At 38.0% G+C, this 27651-nt stretch overlaps 1 protein-coding gene across 3 annotated transcripts in view; it reads left to right on the top strand.

Moving 5' to 3' along the window:
• The first annotated feature begins 8554 nt into the window (after positions 1–8554).
• Positions 8555–27651, top strand: part of PTPRR (protein tyrosine phosphatase receptor type R) — a 292671-nt gene continuing 273574 nt past the window's right edge. Inside the window, exon 1 of one of the 3 annotated variants that reach the window (XM_004457451.4) lies at positions 8555–9109. In XM_004457451.4, the coding sequence (XP_004457508.2) occupies positions 9049–9109 (61 nt within the window). In that variant the 5' untranslated portion in view covers positions 8555–9048. The remainder of the gene's footprint in view (positions 9110–27651) is intronic. The other 2 variants (XM_071218951.1, XM_004457452.4) reach the window with 2 other exon arrangements.

The following is a 27651-nucleotide window of genomic DNA, read 5'->3' as shown; positions in this document are numbered from 1 at the left end:
TGTCAACAACTTTGTTACCCTCACAGTTGTGTTTGTGTAATGTTATTCTTTGCAATCAAGTGCAACTTGAATTAAGGAAACTATCTAGTGGAGACTTATTCATTTAGTGTGATTTAGCATTTTGTTAACTGGGTTTCTCTTTATATTTTTATATTTAAAGGTATGGTGGAAATTACTTTTAATACAGTGTGATACCTACTTTGCTAATTCTATCAACTTCAAATCTCTGCTCAGGTTTCACCTCTTCTCTACAACTTATCTCAAGATCCTATTTAATTCTGCAAACACTCCACACTTTCATTTCCTCCAGCCCCTCCAATATCCCTAAACTGCTCTACTTTTTTTCCTCATAGTATTTGTCAATTTCCGCTGTACTATATAGCTTACTTTTATCCTGTATTTATTATTAATTTTATGTCTCTTCCTTCTGGAATATAAGCTCCATGAGGGCAGGAACCTTTGTCTATTTTGTCCAGTAATGTACTCCAAGCACTTGAAAAACTGTCTTACTATAGGTCTTCAATACATATTAGTTTAATTTTTTGAAATTAAATGATATATCAAAGACAAGTGATCATATTGTTCCACTACTTTTTGAATATATGTGACATAATATATCCCACTGTAATTTGACTTCAAACAATATTTCCTGGTATACACATTATATCAAGTAAATTGCCCAACATACATGGATTCTGGTGAATGAATCAAAATTATGACCATATGTAGATGACTGCTTAGTTGTATGGGTAAAGTAGTGGTCAAGGTATAGTCAGTAGACATTTTTAGTAGGATTTCCTCTAATTATTTTCCATGTTGTATAGATATAGATCTTTCACAAAGGAAAATTTTTGTAATGTTTTTATTTTTAAAGAAGCTGTTGAGTATATTAATGCTACACAAAAAATATAGAGGATTCCCATATACCCCACCTCTCCCCCTCCCATACTTTCCCACATTAACATCCTCATTAATATGGTACATTTGTTACAATTGATGAACACAAACTGAAGCACTGCTACTAACAATGGACTATAGTTCACATTATAGTTTACATTCCATCCCATACAATTTTGTAGGTTATGACAAAATATAAATGGCCTGTATCTGTCATTGCAATGTCATGCAGGACAATTCCAATGTCCTGAAAATGCACCCATATTCCTTTCTTTCCTCTCCCTTCCCTCAGAACCTCTGGTGGGCACTGCCTTTATATCAATGATAAAAGCTCTTTCATTGCTGGAATAATAATATCTATAATAGAATAGAAATAAGTCTGCCTTAGCTCATTGTTCATTCTCCTATCTTGAGGATTTGTGGATGGTGATGTCACTCTCTTTCTAACTGAAAGGGAGCTTAGGTCCCATTGGGCAGATGGATAGGGCTGTCTTGCTTGCAGTTGCAGACACTCTTTTTTTCTTGGGATGGATATTGTCCATCATCATCCCCTTGTTAGTTGTCCTGGGTGAGTCCAGTGAACTGAAAAGTAGGTATTGCAACTCTGCTGAGATTCATGGCTTAAGTGGCACATGAAAGGACCAAAGATTTAAATCTCTGGGACATTTTTAAACAAGTATAGTACTAATTATAGGTTCAAATAAAAGGGGCAGAAGAATCATGTGTAGTGGAACTATAAATGAGTCTAACTCTGTTACACTGGGGAGAATAAATTCCAAAGTAAGGCTCACTGACAGGATGTCAAATTCCTGAGCTTGTCTGCCCTGCTATTAGTGTCTGGATATCCCCAGAGCCCTCAGGAATCCACAGTTTGCAGCACTGTTTACTATGAAAATCAATGAGATCCTGTTCAGACGAGCATTAAATGTAACCTCTGGAATGACCTCCCCACTCATTTTGAAATATTTTAGCCATAAAAACTCATTTGTATTTAATATTTCCCCCTTTTGGTCAAAGTCTTTTTCCAGATGCATTGCAGTTGGTGCTTGATAATACTCCCTCAGTGCCAGGGAGGCTCATCTCCTGGAGTCATGTCCCACACTGAGAGGAAGGTAGTGCATTTATATGCTGAGTTTGGCTTAAAGAGAGGCCACATTTGAGCAAAAAGGAGACTTTCAGGAGATAACTCTTAAGCAACATATAATACTAGGCTAAGTTTCAATTTCACAAGAAAAGGTTCATAAGTACAATCATCAATATCAAGGGCCTGGCATAATGATTTGTCCATCACGAAGCACTGCCCTTGTACTTAGGGGATCCTTGCCATCCTATTATAGAATGTAGTGGAACCCAGTATGGGAATTCAATATTCTTTTGGTTATTGTGTGGATCTCCACCCACTGAGACAATATCCCACAAAACTTGAACATATTCTTATGCTTTAGAGGTGTGCCCAGGTACACCTTTTCCCTTATATGCCCCTCACTGACACCTTGCACCAGTGATCCTCCCCTGCCACACATGTGACCCTTCTGTGATCCAAAACCCCTCCAAAAGCAAAGTGAAGCCAACAAAATAGCCAATCAAAAGGGAGTAGAGGGTGGTGAGCTAATACCCATAATGGCAAAATCTATGATAATGTGGAAGGGTGTGTTTGGGCAGTGATGGGCATGAGAGTGGTGTAGTGATATGATTGAGTTCAGTGGTGCTGGTCTGTGATGGGGAGTAGGGAGCAGGTAGGGGTTGGACTACCCATGGAAATGGGGAAGGGTTGGGGGAAGAAGCAGGTGAATTCTAAAAATTTGCAGATCTGTGATTAAAACCACAATGTTGGGAATGTTCTTTTGGCACATACAGCAGGGGAGGATTACTGGTATAGGGGGTCAGTTGTGGGGCATATACAGGATAGGGCACACCTGGAGCATGCTTCTATGGAATATGAAAATGCTCATCTTGTCATAGTGTGTTATCTCAGTGGGTGGAGACATACACAATAAACAAGAAAATATTAAACTCCCATCCTGGGGAATCCTGCTATGTTCTCAGTTAGAGGGACAAGAATCCCTTGAGAACGTAGGCAGTGCCTAATAAAAGAAAACAGAACAATATGTCAAACCCTCAGTATTATTGCTTGCAGCTATGAATCTTATTTTTCAAAAATTGAAACTTAGTGGTTACCATAGGTTCCAAGGAGCGAGGGAGGGAAGAACAGAATAGATGGAACATAGGGCATTTTTACTGCATTAGAGTTGTTCTGCATGGTTTTGCAAGAATTAATACAGGCCTTTTTAAATTTCATCACAGAGAAATATTTTATTATAAAAATGCTTCCCAACCCCCAACCGTAGACTGATAAACTACCCTCTTCTCTAATGCAGGCATTCAGTTCCAAGAATAGAGGGATGAAGGAAGTATAAGAATGAGAGAAGCAATTAGCCATGGCTTTTAGTTTTAAAGCCTAAAGGGCGAGCAAACAGAGTGAGGTGCATGAAGATCCATATATTTGGGAGATATTCTTTTGGATTATTTTACAGTTATGCTGGGAGGAAATAGTGTAACAGAAATGAAGGGGGACTAAATTCTTTAATCAAGCTGTAGCTACTTTCCTAGGGTATTTTAGTGTTCTCGGTTGTTGATTGAACAAGTCAACCCAAAGTGCTCCTATTCAAAGAAATCCAAGAGAATGACCAGGCATTCTAGAAAACGTATTTAATGGGCCCCAAGTAGTTAGTCAAAGCCATAAAAGAGGGTTTGCATATCTGCAGGCTACTCCAGGATGATGGATGGTATAAGTGCAGACTGATTAGTGTCTTGGGATGGACAGAGAGCTAATGCAGGAGAGTCAGCGGTTTGTAAATCTATTACTGACATCTTGCATCAATCTGACCTTTGCAGTGCCTGAGTAGATGACAACAGTACAATGTATTGTACCGGGGCGAGCTCTAAAGAAAGTTGGTATTTCACTTTGAATAAAAATTTATTCAAACTTTATTGAACCATTAGCAGAATTGATAGGTATCTACAGCTTTTCTGTCTCTGAATTTTGTATTTTATTATTTCAGTATAATGTATGCATAAATATATATATACACATATGTCTTGTTTCAGAATAACTAACTTACATTTCCTAGAATACTTACTGCTGAGTGTGTGTGTGAAACTCTTCAAATAGATAAATCTTAACAAAACTAGAGCTAAAATACTATGAAATGTAATTGTTATTATCCATCTTTCAGCCTCTTTCTTGGGATAAAAACACTACATTTTCCATTTAAGTTCTTGAAGTAAGTCCTGCCATAAAGCAAGGAGGTAGCATAGTATAGTTCTTAACAGTATAGTGCTGTGAATTGATAGAACTGAGTTTTAATCCCAGCTTCACAATTTACTGGCTGGATGATCATGGACAAGGTACTAGACTCTCTGAGCTTCAGTTTCCCCCTTTATCAAAAGAGACAATATCTCCAGAGCTCTTGTAGGAGTTCATTGTGGTAATATTGTGTAAATTTTACTACTTTTCCTACCCTATTCTTAGTGCCCTTTTCACTGTTTCCTCAACATGAGCCTATGTACAAAGGGACAGAGTTCTTCCTTTCTATGACTCGGAAAATCCTAAAAAGAATTAATATTTTTGGATTGGCACAATCGAACATGATAGCTTCACCTGTGAATTTCCAATTCATTCTTTTTCATTGAGACATTCCACTCTGATTATAGTTTAACTCACACCAATGTTTTCATTTACAAAACTAAATTATTACTCTTCTTTTTCTCTCTTATACATAGATATCTCTTAGGTAAACAAAAACAGACTTTGGGATTAATAAAAATGGATCTATAAAGGATGGGGCGGGGAAGCACATTACAAATTTCAATAAAATGCTGGTAATTGTCACCTACTGTTCCTGTATATGCTCAGAAATTCTTTGAGTCCATTCTGTTATTTCATATCTCTTCCTCTGGCTCACACAGTCCCAAATTGCCTTTTGCTTCATGTAGATCAGTTAGAACCTACTCATTCAGCCAAACTCAACTCATTTCCTGTTCTCCCCAGTAGTTTTTTTTTCTGCTATCCATCCCTACCCCAGCTCCCAGCCTCCATAGAAGAGATCATTTACCCTATTCTGCTCTACTCTATTTGAAATATCCTCTTTTTTTTTTTGCAGGTATTTAAATTTATTCACTTTTTAATATTTATTTATTTATTTTGTCTTTATTTTTTTAATATTACATTCAAAAAATATGAGGTCCCCATATACCCCCCACCCCCCTTACCTCACTCCTCCCCCCATAACAACAATCTCCTCCATCAACATGAGACTTCATTGCATTTGGTGAATACATCTCTGAGCACCGCTGCACCTCATGGTCAATGGTCCTCTTAGCATGATTTTACTCCCTGTCTGTCTTTGTTCACTAGATTCTATGCCTGAGTCCACTCCACAAAGAGTGTATCATCCTCCCAGAGACAAACTCCTATGGGTGTGTTTCACCACAGAGATTTATACCAGGTCCCAACCTAAGCAAACGCAATGAACAATATGTAGTTATTATATAAAATGTAGTATAGCATCATTGGGTGTAAATTCTAACTCTACCAACTTACTAGCTCTGTGACTTGGGGCAACTTATTTCTCTGGTCAATTGTCTCATCCCTAAAATGAAGTCATAATAGTGCCTCCTTGTTGGAATATTATAAAATTTAAATAGGAAATCCATATACTTAGAATAGAACACATAGAAAATAATGTTAGCTATCATTTTAAGTATAATAAAATAAATAACTCAAACAAGAATTTCTCTATTTAAAGTGTCCTAATAAAAGATAGCAGACATGACTGATTTTATCCATTTTCTACATGGGTGAAAGTGGAAACTCATAATGCTTAAATTTGTTTTGAGGACAGGCACTGAAAGGCTTCTCTCCTATATAAATTCTCTCTGAATCTCACCTCATAATAAACAGAGATTATGTATCTACTGGGGAGAAAAGACCCTATAATACTTATTTTCTATTTATCTTGTAAAACGTAAGTGATTTCCTTTAGAACAGCTCTATAGGCCAGTACTAATTTTCCCATACAAACTGCTTATCTCATACTAGCTATCTTGCTTCCCTGAATTGAAATTAGCTTTTCTAAATCTTAGTATAGTATTTTAACTGAGCTTCGGCTCTAAAATCTCCAAATCATCTTCCCTAGCATTAGATCAGACAGTCAAGCAAAAGCAGCACCTATAAACTCAGAGAGCATATTTCTGAAATAGTTCAGAGATTTACTTTTTCCAAGGAATGTACTAATTTACTTATTGCTGCTCAAATTTCACATGTCATTGAATCAAATCCATTAGAGGCATTATATTAGGTCAGCTCAGCAAGGAATATGAATTTTACTTCCTCCTTTATCTTTTTCAAGTAAATTAATAATGAATGTCCAGTCACCAAAATTACAGCTCGCTCAGTGTTATTTTTACCATGCTGAACTATTCTAGTAGCATATCTAGTCAAATAGGAAATTTTGCTGTTACGGAGATTTTCATGGAGTTTAATAATTCAACTACCTGTATCCCTAGGCAAAATAGATAATTAACATGCTGCTTGTTGGCAAAGTCACAGCCAATTATATTAATTGAAGCTTTACATGGCATCCTGGATAAATGTTGGAATTACTTGCGGGAAAGAAAGGGGTCCAGTGCCTTGCTTCTATTGTTTCACTGCCATGTGTGCATTTTCTTCTTATAGAGACCTATGTCAGTTTGGAAATTAGTTGTTTTAGGGAGGAAGAAAATAAGGGATGCACACCACCCCTAGTCCTTCAGCAGCTCTAGTATCAGATGTTAGATGAGAAGATTTACTCATCTAAGCTTTATGCACACCTAAATAAGTTATCTTATTTAACTGTGCATAAAGTCTATTTTAAATTTTACTTAATAGCTTATTAAGTAAAAATTCCAGAGAGTCAGGCTAACTGCTATTACATTTTGTTTATCAAGCAACTGATTTTAATTTGTTCATTTTTTGAGTACCTGTGTTGTGAGAGGCACTGTTCTAGGCAGTTGGGATACACCATTGAATAAACTTGTTAATGATCTCTGTCCTTGTGGAAGTCGTATTCCACTGAACGGTGGAGAAACAGAGAGCAAGAGACAGATTTAATAAGTAATTCTTTGGGTATGTTAGAAAGTGACATATGCTATGGGAAAAGAAGACCAGGGAAAATACAATGTGGAGTAGAGGAAGAGGTTGCAATCTAGAGTAGGTTTTGGTGAAATGATAGTGCTGTAGGAATGGTGCCTACCAAACCCTCATGGACGAGTGAGGCATGAGGAGAGTGAGTCTCCATATATCTCTACTTTGATCATAGAAGACTTTTTTAGGTTTTGAAATATTTTACATTCTCCCTTCCTCCCACTTATTTGGGTACAATTCCCTGTCTTGTCTCTCAGAGCTGGAGATGAAATAAATTATAAAAGAAAGTGATCCTGCCTAGGCTTTCAGCTCCTAAGAGATCCTGCCCAATTTAAGCCCTGGTGGGTAGCTTCCCATTAGTTGTCCCAATTCACAGAGGATGGAGGAAGAAAGCATTCAATTAGCTATGCTCAATTCGATGAGCCCTTATCAGTACCTATCATTTGCCTAGAGTAGCTTTATTCAATTTAAGTGATTTCACGTGTGTTGTAAGACAAACCACAGCTACTCGAACTATCTGAAAGAATCTTACGCAGTTATTTTAAGCAAATGTTGTATATATATTTATGGGTGGAGGAGAAACATCACTGTAATTTGGAATTGGCCAAAGTTTTCTGGACAAAACTGAGGCCAAGTTTAGACTATTGTAAGCTTGAGTGTAGTGATGATGCCAGAGGAGACAACTGGGGCAGGGACAACAGCATTCATGAAGGCACGGGCAGGAAGTTCAGTGTTCCTTGAATAAGTTAAAGAAAAGACTGGCTGAAGCACTTCTTGACTCTGGGAGTAAGTAGCCACTCAGCTAGACTAATAAGAATTTCCACACTCCAAAGACAGAAATAAGATGGGGTGGGGACAGCAACACCTGTGTTAGATAGACTGCGGAGGTCTCCCTAGAGAAACAGAGCTGGACCAGAGAAGCTCTCTTAAAGGATTTGATTCCATTATCTTTCATTTTACAGACTAAAATGGAGACTAGAGATCTCTGTCTTTCCATGAAACAAAAAGGTGCCCCTTTTGGTTCAATTACACACATATATTTGACTACTCTAAAAAGTATGGCCTCTCTTCTTTCTGTCCTTATGGTCATAGGCTTTGGACTTGAGTCAGGAGAAACTTGAAGTACAGGGATGGAGTACAAAGAGGAGAAAGATAAACAACGAGAGGAAAGCTGTTAGGAAGAAGGTACCCCCAGCATACACATTTACGGCTTACATCGAGCAGGTTAGTGCTGAGCAGCTGGTCTATAGGAAGCCTAGAAAATGTGAACTCCCAGCAGTGAGTTGTCCACTTGTAAACCAAGATTTGGGGAAGGAACTGGTTGAGTTGTAGTGCTTGGCACTTCCTCTGGCTCTTAACTCTGGCTCCTCTGCCCATTCCTCTATCTGGCTCCCCTTCTCCCAGGGCCTCCTCCTCCCGCTCGGGTTTTTGACCCACCATCTCCAAACACCGCCCCTAGCAGGACTCTGCGGTAGCGGCAGCTCGCCTCGCAGCCGCCGCTAAGACCCGGGGAAGTGGAATTTCACTTTGAAACTCCGGTGCAGCCTGAGGACCGGCGCTGGGCATGCTCAGTCGCCTCCTCCCCTCCGGGCTGCTGCTCTCACCGCACTGGCAGCCGCGCTGCGGGGCTCGGGAGCAGGCGCCAGAATGCTGCCCGAGTCCACGCCACGGGCTCCTCAGCTTTGGCAGGGCTTCCAGAAGACCAAGCTCTAAACACCTCTGCGAGCCTAGCACGCATCCCGTCCCCGTCCGCGTCCCCAGTCTCCTCCTACTCTTCTTCCTCTCCTCCCTTAGAGAGGTGAATCTGGTGCTTGTGTCTGTCGTCTCCACAGACCGCAAGCCCCAGCGGAAGACCCACGAACGAATCCCGCAGAAGAGAAGACCCTTGGCGGTGGCTCCTTCTAATCGCACTTTGCCTGAAGTGGGGTCGTGGCGGAGTTCCTCCTCCACCTTTCAATGTAAATACTATGCGGAGAGCAATCGGCTTCCCTGCGCTGTGCCTGCTGCTTCTTAATCTTCACGCTGCAGGTAAGGGGTTGCTGGGCGTAGAGCTGGAGCTATGGATGAGATGGAAACTGCACATGCTTTAAGGACTTTAGAAAAAGCTTGCCTTGCAAAGAAAGCCTTAGAAAGGCAAAGCAGGACAGTGCCTACAGGGAAGGGTTGAGGGAGTCAGGCACCTGTTGGAAGACTGAGGCTGAAAACTTCAGTTAAAATCAGCACTTGATCTTGCCTTACCTAGTGCAAATAATAATGAACATTTCAACATGGATACAGGTTTGCTTCCAGCTCCCCTCCCCTTCATCTAGACTCCTTGCTCCAGTTTCTAGGCTATGCACTTTACCAGTTTTTCAGGAAAGGGGCAAGACATGCTGCTGGATGTAACCTTTTCTACTGCAGGAGCTACATCCGTACGGTCTCTTGATTAATCTCTTGATTAAGAGGGATGCGCTGGTTATAACCTTATGGCCCGCATCTCCCCACCCAAAAACCGAAATGTACAGTTCACGTTAAGTAATTCTGCTTCAGGCTTCTTTGACCCCTACTCTTGTCTTCCAATTTTCTAAATCAGGAAGAGGAAGGAAGGTTCAAGTAAGAGCTTCTTCTTTTTCAGCACCATGGCCAGCATCCGTTGGCACGAAGCAAAAATCCTAATACAGTTTGGAAGCTGATAACCTTGGGGTAGGCACTGTCCCTGGGACAGATTTGATGGGGTTTAACCAAGAGTGACAGTGAGATTGCTGCCAAATATGAACATATTCAACACTAGAACCAATGTCCGGGTTCGAATGGAAGCAAACCCTTTGAAGTACCTAGGGAATTTTTTACTTGCTGTCAGTATAGATTCTGCTTTTTGGACACAGAGCACCTCTGTGCAATACAAGGACTTGCTGAACTGAATCCTTTATCATTTTTATACACACGCGAGCCAAATAGAATATGGCAGAGAGGTTTTAGGAACCTTACTGCGACAGCAGTCTTCTTTGCAATAGGATTTTCTTACTTACAGCCAAAGACTAGGCATTTTCCCTGAGTTTGCTTGTCATCCAGTTATGCATGCACTCATTCATTCAACTAACATTTACTGAATGTATACTATGTCCCAGGAGCAATGATTGAAAATAATGGTTGTGTAATATTTGTTTTATCTTTTTAAAAGAATAGGTGATTTTTCCATGTTTGCACTAAATGAAGTGAAATATGGTACTTTTTTGTTTCTAGCTAATGCTATTTTAATGCATTGTGAATCTCTTGAACAACTAATATACAGGATCATTAAGACTATAATTAAGTTCCCACGTTAATTATTATAATTATGTTATATTGTGGAGTTTTCTATAGTTCTTTGGCGGCACTTTTAGAAAACCAGAAAATAGTTATGACTTGGTCATTAAATTATTTGCAAACAACCATGGTGAATCCTTTTATAACCATATGTGATCATTTAGTGTTATGTAGGATGAAAATATACACATTGAGTTGATTTGTATTAACATAATTGTTTAATGATAGCACTTATACAAATATCCATTAAAAATAAATTCTCAATTTTTATCAAGTTTAGGGATGGTTTAGCTGATCTGGCAAAAATTTCAGAGTAGTTATTTTTTAAAGCTAAAATATATAAACAATTTTTAAGACTTGTTATACTTGAATGTCACATTTAATATATATCAAGTAATTATAGTTCAAATATAATAAACTTAAAACTAAACATGTTGAATACATATCTAAATTATTGTAGATGAACATGTAGGATGAGGAAAATAGAGGATTTTTGTTCAAAGGAGAAACCTAAAAGTCTGAAGCCCTAGATTATACCTGGAGCATTGTCAAAGGGTGTATTACCAAAGCCAAGTCAAGCCATCTCTACTTTGACTTCTTACATTTGCAAAGAAAGTAATGATTATTCTACCAATTTGAATTTAATATAACAATACACTGAAAGGCTATCTTTTTTAGACTTCCTTTGCAAGATTATTTTAGAAATTGTATTCATATTTTATATAGTGCTTTAGATAGGTGTTTCATCACAACAGATTGCAAATTTAATATTGTGATTGTCTTGCCAGTTTCATTTTGAATGCATTTTAATTTTAAACATTAATTTGTGGGTCACAAGCTGTCACCAAATTAAAATTCATCACAGTTATCTAATAACATTGTTAGGGCTTTTAATCAGAATTGAAAGAAACACAGATTTCTTAACCTAATCTCCTGTGGATTTAGGCAATAAAAAAATGAGTGGGTGAGAGGATAAAGATCAAGAAGACAGGAAACCCATTGACTTCTCTACTTGTTGAATGTCTGAGGTTGTTTCTTTTACAGAAGGCTCTTCTCTCAGGACAAAGGCAGGCTTTATAAAGAAGTGGAATAAATTCTATACACTTGAGTCTCTTTAACTGAAAAGCTAATTGATCCATTTTGGTTATGCCCAAGGTACTAACAATTGCTTTGTGCTAGTGGAACTGATGACATGTTAGAAGGCTTTAGGAATGGGAGAAATTGGCTGACAGGATGAGAATGCTCTTCTTACTTGTACTAAGAGCTGTTGCCTTTGATATTGCTCTGTTGATAACAGCAGCAAACTGTTTTCAACTTGAGTGCCATCTCCAATTAATTTGGTCATGGTTGTCTGAGACACTTACCAAAAAAAAAAAAAAAAAAAAAAACACATTCTATCCCTGACATCTGACTTTAAAGAAAAGTACTATGATCTATTTGTAATGTCTTTGGCAACAAAATGTAGGAGAGGGATACTCTGGTATATAATTGGCATCTCTGGGTAAGGTAACCCTAAGGAATTGTTGAGCATGAAGCTTGTTAGATTTAATACTATCCATGGCAGCTGATTTTCATAAATCTTAACAAGACAAATTATAGTTATTGTCCATCATTACAGATGAGAAAATGAATATCCATAGTTGTGTTAGTTAACTGCATAATCTGGATGAAAATCCAGGTGTCCAAATCTGTGACTTAAGTACTATATAAAATTACACATTGATTCTAAAAGATGAGACTACCATTAGATTAGTGATGATAAATCGTTTTTACCTAACTGTCCCCATTCTTTACTCTTTCTGTAATTAATGTAATACATAAATTTCAGTTGAAAAGACTAGTTCAGGAATATCCAAGAAGGCAACTAAAAGCTTCGCCAATAGTATGGATGGGGGAAGCAGATTTGGCTCTACAGATAGAGCTTCCACCTACCATACAGGAGGTCTAGGGTTCGATACCCAGGGCCTCCTGACCCATGTGGCGATCTGGCCCACACGGAGTGCTGCCATGTGCAAGGAGTGCTGCCCCACACAGGGGTGCCCCCCACGCAAGGAGTGCCACCCTGCACAGGAGTGCAGCCTGCCCAGGAGTGGTACTGCCCACATGGACAGCTGACACAGCAAGATGACACAACAACAACAAAAAAGACACAGAGAAGAGACAATATGAGATTGCCTCTCTCCCACTCCAGAAGATTCAAGGATGGGTTCCCAGAGCCACCTAATGAGAATACAACAGACACAGAAGAACGCACAGCAAATGGACACAGAGAGCAGACTACAGGATGGGGGTTGCGGGGCCAGGGGGATAAATAAAATAATAATAATAATAATAATAATAATAATAATAATATGGATGGTAAAAAAATCCACGGTTTATTTTCTTCAGTCTTTCTTCTTTTTCCTTGCTGGAAGGAAAAAATTTCTGTTTGCAGAAATTATATTATTTATAGGATAGTATTTTAGTTACAAAGGAGTGAAGTGCTTGGGAAGTCTCAAAAAATCTCAAGTGAAATATTCTTTTCCCTAGTGAATATTTTGCTAAGAAGACACAGAAACGGGTTTCAACCCATTGCTTTCTCCTCAAGCTATGGGAAAGGTTCTTTCAAATTTCCACTTTTGCCTATGGTTGGTCTCTCTGAACGACATAAAATCTGCCTTCAATGTGACCCCTGAAGCTGCCTCCTACTCTCAGAGAAGTTCATAGTCAATTTCTCTAGTCTTCAAGAATGAAGGGTCCCTATGATGGGGCCAAGAAGATTTAGGAGGTCATTTGCAGGAGCACTATCTGCAAATAATAAAGGTAGATTGATAGGAAAATGACACATTCTCATTCTTTAAGATACATGTTTGTACTCAACAAATGGTTCCTTAGAACTCAAGGATCAGTGTTTCCTATTTGATACTCTCAACACAGTCCTTACAGTGGCCTAGTCTCTGTTTGATTTCCTCTTCCTATTACTTCTCTGATCTCATCTCTCTCTATTCTCCTCTTTACTTCCTCTCTCTAGCCACATTGATCTCCCTTCTGTTCCTAGATGGTGCCAGGCACTCTCCCACTTCGTATGTTTTGCAGATGCTTTTTGCTTTACCTGAAATATATTCCCCCCCCCAGATATCTCCATGGCTTAACTGCTCAGTAATTTTCCATCTTTATTCAAATGTTATCTTCTCAGTCAGACCTTTGCTGGGTATCCTATTTAATATTCAGTCTTCCCCCAAAAGTTCCTGTAGTTCACCTAACATACTATTTTGTTTTGTGTATTGTGTTTTCTCTCTCACCAATAAATGTAAACTACTTAAGAGCAAAGGTTTTTGTCTATTTTGTTTACTGCTATATCTATTGTAGACCTAGATCTGCACTGCCCAGCATCTATGAGCAATGTCTGCCAAAAAGTTAGCTACTAAAGATTAAATAAATACGTTGAATAAAGATATACAACATAGTGATATTTCTGTCTCTACTTTTTGCACTTAATTTCTTTGTGACAGCCATGCAAAACACACCTAATCAACTCAGCTTCTTCAAGAATGGACTTCAACAGAGCTTATCTATTCAAAACTCAAGTTGCTGGGAGCAGATGTAGCTAAACAGTTGAGTGCCTGCCTACCACACACAAGGTCCCTGGTTCAATCCCTGGTAACTCCTAGAAATGAATGAATGAATGAATGAATGAATGAATGAATGAAGCTCAAGTTGCCCCTCACAAAACATCACCTGCCAAGGAAACTTATTCTCTCTTAAAGATTTGCTACCATTGTGATCTGAAGGGCAAGAAGGATGGAACCACAAAAGACCAGAATTACTTATCAACTCTGACAAATCCTTCAAACTATTTGGCAGATACTGTACAGCCCAAATGCCTTGTGGTGGGCTACATTTTCACTTCTTAGTGAAAAGCCTTATACATGTAGGTATGACTATAGTGATGTGGAAGGATTCACACAGTTAATTTACAAACAGAGGGTTTAAGGCACTAAAACAAACCAGGCTTTCTTTGTCATTTAAGATATATAAGCCTTTGTATATGGTGATTGCATATTCCTAGCACCTTGGATACAGCATATTCTATTGGAGACTCTACCCTGCCTAGCACCTTGTTAAATTCTGGTATGTTTTCCACATGCTGTCACTTCTTTGTTTCTCATCTATTTCTCTATCTATTCTAATCCTCTTCCTATCATTCTATTGTTAACATAGTTAAGATGATCAGATATGTTCTTAACAGTGGTTATTAACAGTCTTTATCTAATCTGATCTCTTTCTGACTTTTGAAAACTCTCCACACTTGATTTCCATGAACAGCTACTAATTCCTAGCTTCCCTCCTGTCTTTTCAGCCACTCCTTAGTTTCTACTTTGAGGTCTTCCTCTCTAGAGTTTATGGGTTCTTGATCTTTTATTCTTTTCTTTTCTTTCCACACAGTCTCCCTGTATGATTATATTCAGAATTATATGTCACCTACTCCTAAATACATATTTCTACCAGATAACTTTCCTGAACTCCAGCCCTAAATTTACAGGGTTTGTTTAACTTAGCTATTCCACAAGCATCTTAAATTGTGCTGTTTATACACAGCATTTTCCAACACAATTTCTCTTATTTCTATATTCATTTGAATTAGAAGTCCAGCACGCTATCTATATTCCTTATCATTATACATTTTTTAAATTTCTCTCCCCTTCCAGCCCCCCCCCCGACTCCAGTTGTCTATTCTCTGTGACCATTTGCTGCGTATTCTTCTTTTTGTCCGCTTCTTTTGTTGTCAGCGGCACAGGAATCTGTGTTTCTTTTTGTTGTGTCATCTTGTTGTGTCAGCTCTCTCTGTGCGCAGTGCCATTCCTGGGCAGGCTGCACTTTCTTTCGCACTTGGTGGCTCTCCTTACGGGGCACACTCCTTGCGCGTGGGGCTCCCCTAGGCGGGGGGCACCCCTGCGTGGCAGGGCACTCCTTGCGCGCATCAGCACTGGGCGTGGGCCAGCTCCACACGGGTCAAGGAGGCCCAGGGTTTGAACTGCAGATGTCCCATGTGGTAGGCGGACGCCCTATCCACTGGGCCACATCCGCTTCCCCCATTATTATAAATTGATAGTAGCGTATCCCTCATAATCACCTAAGACTGAGCCTAATAACTTTGTGTTTTCATTCAAATTGCAAACAAGTCTTCTCACCAAGTCTTCTCTACTCTGCATGTCCATGTTACTGCCTAGGGACAGGCTCTTATTTTTTATATAGTATCTTATAATAACCTCCTAGAAAATCCATCCTTTACAAGAATGGGAGAGGTAAAACTATAATAAAACATACTAGATCATATTCTCTCAAAATTCTTCAATACAGCTATCTCCTTTCCCCTGAGAATAAAACCTATACTCATTACCATGTCAGACTTTTCTCAATAAAGTCTTTCCTAACTCCATACTTATTTCCACCCATCATGTCCTCCTTTGCACCTTTTTACCCATACAATAAAACCAATTTTCTTTTGGTTTTCCATGTCTCTCATCTTTTTCACATAATGTCCTATTGATCTTAAATACCAGTACTCTGCTTCTTTTTCCAGGTAACTTGTTCCAACTTCAAGATTTTATTCAGGCATTGCCTACTTTGAGAACCTTTTTGTACCTTGCCTCATCAAAGTAGCTTTTCTAAGTTTTCCTTTTGGGCCTGGATATTGCATTTAACTTTCATTTTGAAGCTTTTTGATGACAAAAATAAAATTGTAGGTTTTATCTCTGTATCCTTATTCCCTAGAATTATACTTGTTACCTAATATACAATCAATAAATATTCAATGAATGAATAAATTATATATCTGGACAAATTTGGAAAAAATTATGCTAAATTAAATTACATTGATGAATAGATTGCATCTCATCATCATGATGTTCCCATAATCCAAATTACATTTGTTGGTTATAAGGAAATGAGATATGGTAGAAATGCTTTCATTTAAACATAGTCTAGTTTGTGTCCCATGACATGACATTAATTGTAATGTATTTGTGATTGAGCTCCTTCTAAGTGGATAGACATTCCTGTATGGTTTCCAGTGCTACTTCCATAAAGGAATGCAATGAATATCTTTATTTCAAAGAGATCATGAGGTTAGATTAGCAATATAGCATGAAAAATTATGTACTAAAGAAGAGACACAGATTCCTGACCCTAGCTACTGATTGAATCTACCTTGTAATAGCAAACATGAGCCACCAATGCATTCAAAATCAGGTGGCAATAGGAAGCAATGGCTTCAATAACTCAAGATGAGAAATAATCCAGCCCTCCTCAGGCCCATTAAACAAAGAAAACTTCTGTGTATTTGGATGACTGTCCACATATTATATTTTTATTTCTAAGTTCTATCTTTAAAGAACCAAAGTTTTTAGAGCCTTCACATTTTTTGTTGTTGTTGTTGTTATGGTTGACATGGATAGGCCTGAAGAAGAGTGACAGGTTTGTAAATTATTATTTAAAAAAACACTTTTTATGAGATGATGGGCTCACAAATCAAATGTCCATTCAGTGGCATTCTCAGAAATCAAAATCCATTCATTGCCATTACTGCTAATGATAATATAGATGTTATATTTTATGGAAAGCCTATTGCTAATTCTTTTAAAAGCTGTTTGTGAAGTCAAATTCAAAATATACAGAGAGCCATTTTCCCTTTTAAAGGGGTATTGTGAAAGATACTTCTTGGCCCTTGAGTGCAATTTTAATCTTCAAAGCCCTTACAACTCCTGACGCACAGAGTAACATTGATTTTTCCCAACGTAAGGGATTTTAATAGCTTTGAATAAAAATTATTTAGTGGTAAAACATTTTAAGGTCAAATTTCTTAATGCCTATTGCACTATATAATGCAACTATAAGTGCTTATTATTGTAGTATTTCCACAGAAAGGCAACTAACAAATTTACATTGTGAATATTAGTGCTTAGCATTTAAATAATTTTTTACTAGTAATGGCTATCTAGAATTTACTTGTAATCAAATATCATTTGATTTTAATTTATTAGCATGTTCATGTCAGTTAAAATTACAGTCACATGGACCAACAACCAAGCAAAAACTAATTGTTGGGGAGCAGATGTAGCTCTGTGGTTCAGTGCCTGCTTCCCATGTACGAGATCCCAGGTTCAACCCCCAGTACCTCCTTAAAAAACTTACAAAAAACAAAATAACTAATTGTTTACATTAAGCAGCAGTCTAGATCAATATGTCTAATTGCACTGAAACAAATGCCAGATTCAAAGTAGACATGAACTTTTTTCCTAGTTCAGATCTGAAGCAGTGTCTATTTTCTGACCCAAATGTGAAAAATGTCCTAAGGCAGCTCTAAATCAGTGATTCTCTGAAAAGAAGCACTAAATTAGCACAGGGTAAGAGCATCTCACAGTGATTCATTGGCCTGTGCAACAATATACACTGAGAAGACAGTACTGCTATCGCACTATATTAATGATCCAATTCCTAATGAAGACTGGAGGGAAAATGAGGCAATGTGCATAAATACAGTAAATTCCCATCATTGGGTTACTTTAATTCACCTGAGGAAGATGCTTAATAAAAACTATGCCAAAGATAGTATTATGGTGAGTTAGCCCAAAAGAACATTGATCCATTAATATATAGGTAAGGTTTTAAGTCATAAGCAATTTACTTTCTTTTCCTTTTGGACTGAAGACTTTTTTCTCTTCTCACTGGAAGAAAACATAGCCTGAAAAGATCCATGAAGTAAATTGAAATAAGAGAGAAATTGCTGTATGTTCAGATGATCTTTAGCAAAATACTGTGGTAGTTAAAAGCATGAACTCTGTGGTCAGATTCAAAACCAGACACCACTGTACACAAGCTCTGTAAATTTGAGCAAGTTATTTAATCTTTCTAAGTCTCAGTTTCCTCTTTTTAAATTGAAGATTATATACTATTTAATATATATAATGTGTAAAATAATGTTATTATATATTAAATGAGATAATATATGTAAAACTGAAGTATAATCAGGTGCCAGATAAATATTAGGTATTATTTGACTAGGGTGGGGGAGGTGAGATGATAAGTGTTTACATGCTATTGTGAAACACCTTCTCATTCTTTTTGTATTTGAGTCAATGCTGGGAAAGCATGCATGCCAAGATAGATTCACAATTCCAACTGTTTTCCCAATTGAGCCTTATCTGAATCATTTTCATCTACTACAGCATGAGCATGACCATATGTTCAGGTTTGCAGTAGTAGTATATTATGAAGCTCTGAAATATACACCTATCCCCTAAATCTCTCTCCCATTGCCTTACCTAAAAGACACATATATGCGTAGGTTCTAGCATATGAAAGTCTCTATTTAAATGTATGTGAAATGCAAATTTCCTGGGTTTACGTGATAATAAGTGAAAATGTCAAACATTTACATAAACACCATAAATCTCAAATTTTTAGTTCCTCCTGCACTGCCTTGACTAACAAGGAATGCAGACTTGTCCTAGTAACCACCTCCACAGTTCGTTTCTCTAAGGACCACTAAAGATAAGAATAACCATGTGGCCATGCTGTCCATACCTCTATAGTCCTCTCTTTGTTGTCTACTGCTCTGGAAATTCTTTTCCTCTACTGCCCAAATTATACTTTCCTCATCATTTGTAGACCATGGAACTTTAAGACCATTGGATTCCAGGTCCACATGGAAGGCTACTTATGATTCTGCTAAAATATGGTAGCTCATTGTGGTTTTGATTTGCGTTTCCCTGATGACTAATGATGTTGAGCGTATTTTCATGTTGCTTATTAGGCATCTGTGTATCTTCTTTGGAGAAATGTTTATTCGCATTTCATGACTTGTGCTCATTTTAAAAATTGGGAAGTTTGCATTTTCGTGGTTGAATTTTAAGAGTTCATTATACATTCTGAATATAGAGCCTTATCATATATCTTTTCTCCCATTCTGTGGGTTGGCTTTTTCACATTCTTGCACATAAGCTTTTAATTTTAATGAAGTGCAATTCATCTATTTTTTTCTTTTTGTGCTCATGAATTTGATGTCATATATAAAAATCCATTGCCAGATGTAAGGTCATGAAAATTTACCCTTGTTTACTTCTAAGAGCTTTTTGGTGTTAGCTTTTATATTTAGGTCATTGATCTATTTTGAGTTAGTTTTTGTGTATAATGTGAAGTAAATTTCCAACTTCGTTCTTTCGCATGTGGATATTCAGTTATCTCAGCACTATTCACTTAAAGACTTCTTTCTCCATTGATTGGTCTTGGCACCCTTGTCAAAAATCAATTGATGGGAGGGAAGCGGACGTGGCCCAATGGATAGGGCATACCCCTACCACATGGGAGGTCCATGGTTCAAACTCCGGGCCTCCTTGACCCATGTGGAGCTGTCCCATGTGCAGTGCTGATGTGCGCAAGGAGTGCCGTGCCACGCAGGAGTGTCCCCCACGTAAGAGAGCCCCACGTGCAAGGAGTGCGTACTGTAAGGAGAGTTGCCCAGTGCAAAAGAAAGTGCAGCCTGCCCAAGAATGGTGCCGCACACATGGAGAGCTGACACAAGATGATGCAACAAAAAAGAAACACAGATTCCCGGTGCGGCTGATAAGGATAGAAGCAGTTACAGAAGAACACACAGCAAATGGACACAGAGAACAGACAACTGGGGTGGGGGTAGGGGGGGTGGGGGGAGGAAGGGGAGATAAATAAATAAATAAATAAATAAATCTTTTTGAAAAAATCAATTGATGGGAAGCAGCTGTGGCTCAATTGACTGGGCTCTCGTCTACCATATGGGAGGCCCTGGGTTCATGTCCCAGGGCCTCCATGTGACGGCAAGCTGGCCTGTGTCCAGCAGAGTGCTGACAGCCCAAGTGCCATGGAGAGCTGCCAACCCACTCGCCAGGAAGAGCTGATGCAGCAAGACGACACAACAGAGGGAGACAAGACAACACCGAGAAATGCACAGTGAATGGACACAGAGAACGGACAGCAAGCAAGCTGCAAGGGTGGGGGCGGGGGACTAAATGAATAAATAAATCTTTTTAAAAAATCAATTGACTATTGACACAGGGATTTATGTCCTGAATTCTTATTTTTATTCATTTGTTCTATATGTCTATCTTTATGCGAGCACCAAACTGTTTTGATTAGCGTAGTAGTAAGTTTTGAAATCAAAATGTGTGAGTCCTTATCTTCGTTCTTTTTCCATATTGTTTTAGCTGTTCCAGGTCACTTGCAATTCTACAATTTGTGTGTGTGTGTGAATTTGCCAATTTTCCTCCTATTGTTTGTTTCTAGGATCATTCATCATGGTCAGAGAAGATACTTTATATGCTTTCAATATTTTAAAATTTATTGAGATTTGTTTCGTGGCCTAACTTATGGCCTATCCTAGAGAATATTCCATGTGCACACATGAAGAATTTACATTCTATTGTTGCTCAGTGAAAATTTCTACTTATGTCTCTTAGGTTCTAGCTGATTTAAACATTATAAGATTCCTTATTGATCTCCTATGTAGATGTTCTATCCATTATTGAATGTGGGGTATTGGAGTTTCCAGCTATTATTATAGAACCATAAATTTCTTCTTCAGTTCTATCAACATGTGCGTCATATATTGTAGGTGAGCTTTTGGTGCATATATGCTTATAATTTTTATATTCTCTTGGTGAATTGACTATTTTATCATTATGTAACATCTTTATTTGCCTTTTTTTATTTTATTTTTTATTTAAAAAAAATTTTTTTTTATTTCTCTCCCCTTCCCCGCCCCCCCACCCCCACCCCAGTTGTCTGCTCTCTGTGTCCATTCGCTGTGTGTTCTTCTGTGACCGCTTCTATTCTTATCAGCAGCACCAGGAATCTGTGTCTCTTTTTTGTTGTGTCATCTTGTTGTGTCAGCTCTACATGTGTGCAGCCCCATTCTTGGGCAGGCTACACTTTCTTTCGCACTGGGCGGCTCTCCTTATGGGGTGCACTCCTTGCACATGGGGCTCCCCTACGTGGGGGACACCCCTGCATGGCACAGCACTCCTTGCGCGCATCAGCACTGCATATGGGCCAGCTCCACACGGGTCAAGGAGGTCCGGGGTTTGAACCACGGGCCTCCCATGTGATAGGTGGACACCCTATCCATTTGGCCAAGTCTGCTTCCCTGTCTTTTTTTAAAACAGTTTTTGACATCAAATCAGTTTGTCTAATATCAGTATAGCCATCTCAGCTCTATTTCCTATTTGAATGGAATATCTTTTTCCATCCTTTCAGTTTTGACCTATTATTGTCTCTAGAGCTAAAGTAAGTCCCCTGTAGACAGTATTGTTAGATCATGTTTTTTTAAAAAAATCCATTCTGCCTATCTCTGCCTTTTAATTAGAGTGTTAAAGTGTAATCTATTTACACTTAAAATAATTACTGTTAAGGAAAGTATAGCTTTTTGTTATTTGCTTTTGTTTTCTGTATGTCTTATACCTTTCTTTGTTCCTTATTTATTCCATCACTGCCATCTTTTGTGTTTAATTGATTATTTGTAGTGTAGTATTTTGATTCCCTTATAATTACCCTTGTGTGTATTTAAAAGGTATTTTCTTAGTAGTTACCAAAGATGTGACAATTAATATCCTGAATTTATAACAATCTAGTTTGAATTGATAACAAGTTAGCATCAATAACATACAAAAATTCTGCTCCTGTATAGCTGTATCCCCATGAAGTTGCTGTTGTTGTTACAAATTACATCTTTGTATATTGGGTGTCCTTTAAAATAAATTACAATAATTTTTATGATTGTTATTTTAACTCACGTAGGAAATAAAAAGAAAAGTTACAATCCATAAAATACAAAAATAATGTTTTTTATATTTGCCTATGTAGTTTAAGCGAGTTCTTTATTTATTCATATGCCCTCAAGTTACTGTCTAGTGTAATTTCACTTCAGCCAGAAGGACTCCCTCTGGCATTTCTTTTAAGGTAGATCTATTAGCAATGAACTCCCTCATTGCTAAACTCCCTTTTATTTACCAGGAAACATCTTAATATCACCTTCATTTTCGAAGAATAGTTTTGCTAGATATAGAATTCTTGGTTGAGATTTTGTCTTCACTTTCTATGTGTAATTCTACTGCCTTCTCACTTCCATGTTTTCTGATGAGATATTGACAATTAATCTAATTAAAGACCACTATTATTTGAAGAGTCTCTTCTGTTGCTTTCAAGATTCTATTTTTTGCTTTTGCTAGTTTGAATATAATGTATCTCTGTATGGATCTCTTTGAGTTTTATCCTACTTAAAGTTCATTGCACTTCTTTGGTGTATAGATTCTTATCTTTCATCATTTGGGAAAGCTTTTGGCTATTTCTTCAAATATTACTTCTGTCTCTGTCTTCTCATTCTTGGAGAAGAGTGTGTGTTGATGTGGTTAATGGTGTACCACAGTTTTCTTAGGCTCAGTGCACTTTTCTTCATTCTTTTTTCTGTCTGTTGCTTAGACTGGATAATTTCAATTTCCTGTCTTCAAATTCACTGATTCTTCCTTCTGTGTGTTCAATTCTGCTTTGAACTTTTCAGCTCCAATAATTCTATTTTGCTCCTTTTTATAAATTCAATCTTTATTGATATTCTCACTTTGTTCATTTATTGTTTTCCTTGTTTCTTTTTTTGTCTTTGAGGATATTTAAGACAATTGATTTAAAGTCTCTGAATAGCAAGTGCAATGTCTGGGTTTCCTCATGGATGGTTTCTGTAACTTTGTTCCTTTGATTGGGCCATACTTTCCCAGTTTTGTTTGAATACCATGCAATTTTTTGTTGAAAACTGAGCATTTTGAATATTTTAATGTAGTAACTCTAGAAATCAGATTATCCCCTTTCTCAGGGTTGGCTGTTATTGACTGTTGAGGGTTACAGTCATCCATTTGTTTAGTGACTTTTCCAAGGTATTTTCCCACAGACTGTTATTTGTTGGCCTGTGTTATCACTGAAGTCTCTGTTCAATTATCAGCCAGTGACCTCACAAATTTTTTAGACATGTGGAATCAAAAAAAGAAGAAAAATACATCTCTCCCAGTCTTTGCAAGTAGCTCTGAACTAGGACACTGCTTCCCCACTAAGCCAGCCTTTACCACATACTTTAACAGAGTCAATAGTTCTGCCAGAGGTGCAAGCCTAGAGTTCCCTCAAGTATTTTCTCCAGTCCTGAGAATGCATTTTTTCACTCCAGTACTTGATGTCTTGATGTTCACCCTCCAGAGCTGTTCTCTCAGGCTGAATCATCTTAATCTCCAACTTTGTCTTTCCTCACCACCTCCAGTTAAAGTGTATAGCTCCTGCCTCCCATTCCAGGAGAGATCTCTTCTCAACCAGCCATATTTTAGAAAGGATCTGATACACTGATTTACTCCATATAAGAATAGCTATTAATTGTATGACCCTTCTCAAGTGAATTTTCACTTTTTAATATATTATTGGAAAGCAGTGCCTTAACATTGATTTAAAATGGAAGTGATTGAATATATAGGACAGGATAGAAGTGTTTGGCCAGAAGGACCTGAGAAATGCCCCTCAAATCTCTAAATGCAAGCAGCATTCAGGAAAAGGGAGATCAGGGCAGGGATATCTTCAAGTGGACAACTATGGGCATCCTTCCTCATGCCCTCCCACTCCCAATATTGGGGGATATTTATATTCTATGATATCATTGCTGCAACAGTATTTTAATTTTTACATGTTCTAATGTTCATTTTGCTATGTTTTAATATCATTCATAATCTGCTTGAAAAACGTTCTTAAAACTGGCAATTATTTTCCATTGTCTTCCAACAAGCTTGGCTTTCCAGTCATCTTCAGAGATTTGCTATAAAAACAATGGAGATAGTTTATAATCCCTATGACTATTTGTACATAATTAAATTTTAGCTGGTTGCATAACAATAGATAAAGTATAAAAATTAGATTTTATAAATGTACTACTCCATTACTTAGAAAGTATATATAGAAGTCAATTCCAATAATTTCTATAAAGGTTAGCATTTCTCAACTTCTTATCCATATGAGCAGTTTTCTCCACTTTTTGCATTTTCAAAGTCCATATATTAATGAGGGTATTCTCTTAATAGCTAGGTAGAATTTAAGGCATAATTGCAATCACTCCTTTTATCCAGAATTGCTGACATCATCTGTGAAATAATGATTCATAACATATGCTAAACTGACAATGTAATTTCATACATTTCTCCATCCTTTGTTAAATTAAATATTTCTCAGAGACTATTAAAGTTATATCCAGAATGAGATTTCAATTGTGTAGTTTATGACCATCAAAACTCACTGATTATTCTCATGTAAGTGTTGCCTTTATGAAAAAAAAATGCTTTCATTTTAAATGTAGGTGAGTATCCTTCTCAAGCTATTTATGAAACACTCTGTAAGAGGTACTTTATCCTTCCTGGGTGGGGAAAATTGTTTCTGAGCACTCGGTGGAGGTAAGGAATCCTATTACACATCCCACATCAACTTTCTCTCTCATTCTTTACAAGAACTATTTCAAACCTTTGCCAATATCCTGATACCTCCAATCCTTGTACCCTTGTCCTTTCTCCCTTATGAGATGACTTCATTCCTTTCACACAGAGAAGATAGCAGCCACCAGAAGATAACTTGCTCATCTTCCGCAACCAAACCCATCAGCATGATTTTCCTGTCTATCCCTTGCTGACTGCTACCTCATATAATGGAAGAAATGCCTCCCTCTAATCCAAAACTGAATTCTCTGCCCATTCTTTGGATCCTAACGTCTCCTATCAAGTGGGGGATTTTCATCTACTGATTATTTCAGTTGCATTCTCCTATATATTCAATTACTCCTCCATTGGTGCCTTCTCCTTAGGAATTAAAAGTACACACATCTGTCCTATCATAAAAATAACTGTATAAACTGTGAGTTGCTGTGTTTTGTTTTTTAAAAAATGTCTCCCCACCCTCTCATTGTTTGCACTTGCTGGGTCTGTTTGTCTTCCTTGTTTCTTTTAAGAGGCACTAAGAACTGAACCTAGGACCTGAATGTGGGAAGGAGGCACCTAATCATTTGAGCCACTTCTGTTCCCTGCTTTTGTGTCTTTCATGTTTTTTCTTCTTGTGTCTCTTATTGTGTCATCTTATTGCATCAGCTTGCCATGCCTGCCCATGGTGTCAGCTCAGTCTTTCTTGTCCTCTTCTGGAGGTACCGGAAACCTCCACTCCCTGCTTTGTTGTGCCTCCCACCATGTTTTTCTCCTGTGTCTCTTGTTGCGTCATCCTGTTGTGTCAACTTGCCATGCCTGCCCATCACACCAGGGCACTGTCTTCTTTTGGAGGAACTGGGAACTGAACCACAGACCTCCCACATGGTAGGTGGAAGTCCAATCACTTGAGGCACATCTGCTTCCCTAAAGTGTGAGGTTGAGGTTCATTTTGTTGCATAATGTATGTCCAGTAGTTCTAATACTATTTTTGAAAGACTATGACTACTCCAAGTCCCAAAAATGCTCCTATATCCACCTTTTTCCCTCTCCCTGCCTTCAGCAACTCCCATGGCCACTGTCTCAACATTAATAATATCATTTTTTCCATTGCTATAGTCACAATAATTCTATAGTAGAATACCAGTAAGTCCACTCTAATCCATATTTTATTCCTCCATCCTGAGGATCCTGGGATGGCGATGCCCACTCTACTTCTAGATTGAGAGAGGGCTTAGATCCACATGGCTGATAGATGGGATTTCCCTGTTTACAGTTGTTGACTTTCCTGGTTCTTTGGTGTGGTGGTTAACCATCCTCACCTCCTTGTTAGCTGACCTGGGTAATTCCAATAAACTGGAGAGTAGGTGTTGCAACTCTGCTGAGGCTCAGGGCATAGCTGGCACATGGACAGTCCAGAGATTCAAGTCTCCTGGGCATACACCAACCCCAGCACCAACCACAGGTTCAGTAAAAGTGCCATATCCCACTGAATGGGCTAGGAGAGTGTAAACTACAATGTAAACTATAATCCATGCTGTGCTTCATCACATGTAATGAATGTACCACACTAATGAGAGAAGTCATCGATGTGGGAGGAGAGGGTGGGTGGGGAATGGGGTATATGGGAAACTCTTATATTTTTTTAATATAACATTGTATGTGATCTATGTACCTTAAAAAAGAAAAAGAAAAAAAAAAAAGAAATGCTTCAGTTTAGAAGATGCTTTTACAAATTCCTTATAATTAACCACAAACACATAGACTGGTTAATTTACCTTATATTACAATTAGCAAACAATGGAAATACTTATGCATTTAAGAGGGCAGGTCTACATTTTTTTAAATCTCCCCTGCCCCCTGTGACTTGCTTGCTGTCTGCTCTCTGTGTCCATTTGCTGGGCGTTCTTCTGTGTGTCTGTATTTTATTTTTATTTATCCCCACTCCCTTGCACTTTGCTTGTTTTCTGCTCTCTGTGTTCATTTGCTGTGTGCTTTTCTGTGTTTTTACTTGTCTCCCTTTTTGTTGCGTCACCTTGCTGAGTCAGCTTTCCATGGCACTTGCGGGCTGGCAGCTCTCTGCAGTTTGCGAGCAAGCCTGCCTTCACAAGGAGGTCCCGGGACACGAACCCAGGGCCTCCCATATGGTAGACGGGAGCCCAGCTGATTGAGCCACAGCTGCTTCCCAGGTCTACATTTTTTAACTTAATTTTGTTAGATATGAACATAACATTCATCACCTTAAAGATTTAATATATATTGTGTTAATTTATATACTTGGTATTTCATAAACCTAGAGAGAGAACACCCAAGTCAAATAACACTGGAACTATTATAGTTTAAAAAAAAAAAAAGACGTCAACATTGCAATGGGATACAGGCCATTATATATTTTGTCATAACTTACAAAATTGTGCTGTACAGAGTGTAAACTATAATGTAAACTGTAATTCATGGTTAGTGGCAATGCTTAAATATGTGTTCATCAATTGTAAACAAATGTAGCACACTAATTAAGGATGTTGCTAATGTGTGAACATAGGAGAGAGGGAGGGGAGGGAGTGGAGCATATGGGAATCCCCTGTATTTTTAATGTGACATTTATGTAATCTAAAGTTTCTTTTAAAACAATTTAAAAAAAGACTAACTTTTCTACATTAAATTGTTTTGCACCTTTGCCTAAAATCAAATGTTCATATTTTTTCTGGTTATATCTACTCTGTTCCATTGATCTATGTATCTATTCCTTTGTCAATGCCACACTATCCTGATTACTGTAGTTTTATAGTA

The sequence above is a fragment of the Dasypus novemcinctus genome, chromosome 12 (genome assembly GCF_030445035.2).
Source record: "Dasypus novemcinctus isolate mDasNov1 chromosome 12, mDasNov1.1.hap2, whole genome shotgun sequence".
Taxonomy (NCBI): domain Eukaryota; kingdom Metazoa; phylum Chordata; class Mammalia; order Cingulata; family Dasypodidae; genus Dasypus; species Dasypus novemcinctus.
The sequence above is the reverse complement of the archived record's forward strand: the minus strand, read 5'-3'. Positions and strand labels throughout refer to the sequence as shown.